General features: G+C 30.0%; 1 protein-coding gene across 1 annotated transcript; it reads left to right on the forward strand.

The window, feature by feature from the left end:
* Nucleotides 1-322: 322 nt before the first annotated feature.
* LOC107862141 (B3 domain-containing protein REM10-like) lies at nt 323-1,429 on the forward strand. The gene is made up of 3 exons (XM_016707612.1): nt 323-617; nt 1,048-1,178; nt 1,328-1,429. Exons 1-3 carry the CDS (start codon nt 323-325, stop codon nt 1,427-1,429), a joined length of 528 nt encoding a protein of 175 aa, XP_016563098.1.
* Nucleotides 1,430-5,893: the final 4,464 nt, after the last annotated feature.

The raw sequence follows: 5,893 nt of genomic DNA on the forward strand, positions 1-5,893 counted from the left end.
TAATATATGGTATTAGCAATATAAAGGGTCATTTGGTAGAGTGTATTGAAAAGCTAATGTATGCATTAGTTTAACGTGTACTATCAATAACTTGTTTGGTATACTTTTTCACCCTACGCATTAGACACCACAACTTGTCTCTATTGTGCTAGTTGAACAGTCCAACTTACAAAATGACCATCTAGACACCTCCAAAAATTTATGTGTCTCGTCTGTGTTTGGTGTCCACGAGACACAGTGAAAACAAGTTGTATTGTTTGCCATTGGAGAGTAAATTAAGTTGTCGTGATGTACAGTTTCAAAGTTGAAGTGCTAACTTGCAATGTATCACTCATGCTATGTATTGCAGAAAGTACCTATTGGTTTCTTGAAGTATTTGAAGGGACATGACCATGTTGAACATGTTGTACTGAAAAGGGCTGGCAAGAAGTGGTTGGTGAAGCTGAACGGACGACGATTCAAAGATGGATGGGAAAAGTTTGCAGAGGAACATGATTTGCAGTTAGGAGATATGTTGATTTTCAGACATGAAGGAGACATGGATTTTGATGTTTCCATATTTGATTCAACTCGTTGTGACACAGAATATGCAGAGTATCTGCAAGAAAAAAAGATAGGTGAACTTTTATGACGTATCTAATTTCTTATGCATCTCCGTTATGTCAATTGAACACTCCAACTTACAAAATGATTATCTAGACACCTCCAAAATTTATGTGTTACGTCACCATTAGGTGTCCATGACTTATGCTATTATTTATTGCACAGATTAAATTTTGTTACAAGAACAAAGTTAATGTGGTCATTTTTGAGGTTTCGTATATATACTATACTGCTTACACGATGAAACACTTGGCGTGACTTAGCGTGTGAAATAGCAAAAACAAAGTGACTTTTTTGTTACAAAACAAGGAAAATCGACTTTCTTGCATAATTTTTATTGGTTGAGTGAACTTCTGAGTAATCAACTGAGTATTCGAGTATCAGAAGTATCATATGTCATCTTTCTTACATGACTTTTTTTTGTGTAATTAACTAATGTAACAGAAAAAACGAAGCCCAACGTCATGTCACCATCCAAGGTTGTTCCCAGTGTAGGAACTGTCAAGGGCTTGCATCTCAGTCACTCTCAATTTGTTTGTACCATGAAATCCTATAACCTTACAAAGAGTTTTCTGGTAAGTTATCGAAACTAAATTCTACTTCCATTGTCATACTCCACAGAAGAAAAAAAAAGTATAAGAAATCATTTTATTATGAGAAAAAACTCAAAAGTGTGAAGCATGCAAACTTGTGTTTATGTGAAACGGGTTATAAACTGTTTCAGTGTGTTCCAAGACCATTTGCGAGGTTAAACGGTCTCAAGAACAGGAGATGTACGATAATGATAAATGACGAGCAAAGGTCATGGACGTTTAGTTTATACTAGTTTAGTGTACGTGCTTCTTTCACGATAATTAATAAAATTACATATAAAAATAAAATTATTACGTAAAAGGTAGCAGTTAAATGTAAAATGAATATTATATCTCTTTAAATAAGATACTCCGTAAATAACTATTGTATGTTATATATATTATTATCTGTCGTGTCTCATCTAATCTTTTCATTTTTACAAATGATTTATTGATTTATGTTCTTTCTTGTCACTTTAATTATTTTATCATGGTAAAAATTTTATTTTAATGTACTGTCATTACATAAACAATAAACTAACTCATGCACTATCATTCTTTAAATTTACACAATATTCATGTATGTTTTATTTACACATATTTCTTATAGAAACTAAATTGTCGTACTTGATCTTCCACAGAGGTACTATGGTTTGTAATAATTAACGGAAAAATAGTTAAATTAGGTATACAATTCAACTAATCTCCATGAAAAGCTCAAGATCTTTTAAAGTTTCTTCATTGATCCTCTCCAAATCTTGACTATTTTTATTAAGATATGATGTTCAAAGTTCATCATGAGGTTTGCTTTGAATACCATAGCTTCTTCTTGCAAATTAATAATATTTTCTCCTTCCTTACCAATATTATGTTTCTTCTTTATAGCATCTCTTAATTGTTTATGAGAATTGAGAAATATGTGAACCAATTTAAGAGAAAATTGGTGTTAAAAAGATTTTATAATTATGTTATATAATAATTGGGGAAAATAATTTACTTAAGGTTAATTTTAATGAATATAGTTCTTAAACATTAAAATTCCCTACGTGATTCAATAAGGAAATTAATAATCAAAATTTCAATTAACTTCAAAATTCTGACTATTATGAATAAATTTTCCTTGTTGAAAAACTTAATTTCTATATTGGAATTGCAACAATTAAGTTGCATAAGAATTGCAACAATTAAGTTGCATAAGTCTATTATGAACTTTCCATATATAGTATATGGAATGGTTGATCCAATTCCAATTTTGACGTGAGTTTATTCATTAAAATAATAAAAATTTTAATAATAATTTATTTATATAACTAATAAAAATGTAAATTAAATGACTTTTTTTCTTTTATATTTTATCATATATTCTTCTCTTATCATTTATTTTAGGATTCTATAATTTTTTAAATATATTTTCTTTTACCATATAATTTAGGATTCCTTAATAAAATATTATAAAAATAATAATATAAAACTTTAAGAAAATAGGTTAAAAGACAATTTTATCTGTTGTAAAATATTTTAACGAAGGGCAAAAAGTACAATTCACTTTTCTAGGACTTCATACTTATAATATATTATAGATTCCTGTAGCAATATCACCTACATTGGAGGTGGATGGCGAAACTTCTGTGTTGCAAATTGCTTAAAGTAAGGGGATTGCCTAATGTTTGAGATAGTCACCAATGGAGAGAAGCCTATGTTGTTACATGCTCTTTTGTTTCTATGCACGCTATGAAAGCGTTGTGAGATTCTTGAAAATGTATCTCTATACCTTTAATTTTGATATTATAAAAAATTATGCAGGTAAATATTCCGAAAAAGTTAATGAAGCAGTTGGTGATGAACAGACAAGGGAAAAGAGCGGGGTAGAATATGATGTTTTTGGATCTATATGTTATATGTAGTACATCCATGTTCCGTAAAGTGTACTTTGATTTTTTGTTCTTCAAAAGCCAAAACTGTTTCTTTCTTTCTGTAGAAGGATCCTGTCTTGTTATAAAGCTTCTCTTCGTTGCTGTTTTCGTTTTCAAATGTAGTTTCTAGTGCCTGAATTTCTAAAAGTACTAGATATGAATTTCGTCAGTTTATATTAGTAGTATATATCTCTTTCTGTTTTCAAGTTTTTGTGTGTGTCTTTCAAGTGATCTATTCCATCCACTTGTTATTCTTGATAAATTTGCAAAATTTGAGTAGATGATGTTCACCTTGTGGACATGGCTGATAGAGGCACCATGTTAGCCTCTCTATAGGAGGGTTGTACGACTATCTTCCTCCGCGCCATACTTCCTTCATGGTTGATTCTACCTTAATATCATAATCCATGGTGGATCTCCCTTCCCTGTAATGTTGGTACCAAACAAGTTTGTGTCAACTTCTGCCGTCACATTTTGAATGTCATGTCTCTTACATAGACCAAGTCCAAAATTCATTCATTGCTCTCCGGCCACCTAGTTATTTATTGCAGTATAGTTTTGAACAACTAAATTTACATGAAAGAATAATATAGCACAATCTTTCGTGAAAGTAGAATGTTAATTGTCAGTGTCTGGTAGTCAGTCACCTGAACCTATGAAGGCTACCAATGAAAGGTATCAATAAGAACCAAAGATTTCACTTGGTAGTGTTTCACTTCTTGCCGACTTGGCATTCACTTTTGTAGTGAAATCATGGATTTTTTTTTTTGTCATCTTCTTCATATTTGAGAAGCGCCTCATCATCATCATAAGCCTCGTTATTTCTTATTTCTCATATTTAGTTATATTATTACAATTACACATCAAATATATGCCGCAGATCCAGTAACAAAAGAATAATTATGCAAAAAATATTAAATGCATGTATAAAAAGAGTAAAGAAAGTCGCTTTTACCCTTTAATCACGTAATTTTTTCATTTAAAAAAAAAATAGATTTCACAAGAAAGTGGTCCTTTCTCCTTTTCCGGGTAATTTTTTCTTTTCTTAATTCGCCTACTATTAAATATAGATATTTAATTTCTCTCCAATAAAGATTAAGTAACAATTCTTTTTAAAACAAATAACCTAAATATCCATCCATCCTTGCTAATTTTTTTAATTAATAGAAGACAATTTTATGTTTATTTGGTCTAAGTATTTCTTTTAAAGAGAATGTATATATTAACTGAATATTTATTCTTAAAGTGAAATTTTTCAATGCAAATTTAAATTAATTTAATTATAAAATGAATTAGTCGAATTCTAAATCATATATTCAAACCAAACAAATCAATTCAGACATCTTTTCCATGAAGCAGCCGATATTTTTTTTTACCAAAACTTAAAGAGACAATGTGGTCAGCAACAATGATTCCATATAAAGTATTACTATAATTACTTCCTCAAAATAAAATATAAAAATCTTTTATCTCTGACTAATTTCTTTGGAAAAGTTTTGTAACTCTATGGGTAGAAGATTCATTTTTTCATGTCAAAAATATAATAGCATCCACATTATAATTTATTAAAAAGTCTTGTTTAAAGGAGATTTTTTTCCAATAGGTTGCATACTTTTTATTTTTTAATATTAGTTTATAATATGTTGGTCGTTTGACCAAATCATATTAATAACTTATTTTTTAGTATGTTTTTCTTTTTATTTGAATTATTGCTTTTATAGTTTGTAAACTAATAGTTTCTGCATGACACTCTATCAATTTTAAACTCAACAAGTGGTAACAGAGTCAACGATCCTATGGACATCAAGATTGAAGATTAGTCCAAAGCAAGTTGCAATCAAGTTGATGATAATGAAGAGGTTATTTTGATCAAGAGAGTACATGCATATGTCGAGAAGAAGTTTCAAACAAATTTTCAATAATTTTGCTGCTAATTCATCTTTAAAATCAAAGTATATTCAGCTTCTTTCAATTCATGCATATACTTTTAACGCATGAGTTCCATTTTTAATTTGTGCTCGCTTTTAATGCACAAGTTTCTACTTTCAATCTTGTTCACTTACAACAAAGGACTCCAATATTTTTAATCGAAATGACTCATATATTTTTAACCCAAAAGGGCTCCATTTTAAGCAGCAAAACAATAGTGATAAAAATTATGTGAAAAACAAAAACCATGCAGATGAAGAAGGTGGATCAAGTTTTGTCAAGAAAATCAAGCCAAAAAGGGAGAAGTTTGTTTAGGATTTTGCCATGATTTTCTTATCAAAATTGAGTTCACTTTTCTTGGAATGAAAAAAGTGTTACTATAATTACTTTTACTTTTCTTGAAAGTAAAATATAAAACTCTTTCATATTTGGCTAACCTTGGAGGAGTTTTGTACCTCTATAAATAGAAGAATATCCTATTCTCATATTAAAAACACAATATCATCAACAATGTAGTCACTAAAGAATCTTGTTTAATTAGGAGGAGAATTCTTCTAATAAGTTCTATACTTTTTTCAATATTAGTTTATAATAAGGCTGCCAAGTGGGTCGGGCCGGGCCAACATGAAAACGGCTAGTAAAAAATAACCAGGTTGTGGGCCGGTCCGGGTTGGAGTTAAGTGGGCCGGGCCGATCCACGCTCAACAGTAAAATTTATAAAAACAACCCTAACCCGGCCCACTTAACCCAACCCGATCAAACCCACCTAAACCCGGTTAAAAAATCGATCAAACCCGGTCAAAATATAAAAAAAAAAACTTTTTTTCAATATACATTATATATACCCACCTATATACATTATAAATACGTTAAACA

The sequence above is a fragment of the Capsicum annuum genome, chromosome 1 (assembly GCF_002878395.1).
Source record: "Capsicum annuum cultivar UCD-10X-F1 chromosome 1, UCD10Xv1.1, whole genome shotgun sequence".
NCBI lineage: Eukaryota > Viridiplantae > Streptophyta > Magnoliopsida > Solanales > Solanaceae > Capsicum > Capsicum annuum.

Bases quoted from the DNA above. Each gene is read 5' to 3' on its own strand.
- LOC107862141 (XM_016707612.1), top strand. From the start codon at position 323: ATGTATCACTCATGCTATGTATTGCAGAAAGTACCTATTGGTTTCTTG. The intron at 618-1,047 runs GTGAACTTTTAT...CTAATGTAACAG, and splicing joins TCTGCAAGAAAAAAAGATAG to AAAAAACGAAGCCCAACGTC. The intron at 1,179-1,327 runs GTAAGTTATCGA...AAACTGTTTCAG, and splicing joins ACCTTACAAAGAGTTTTCTG to TGTGTTCCAAGACCATTTGC.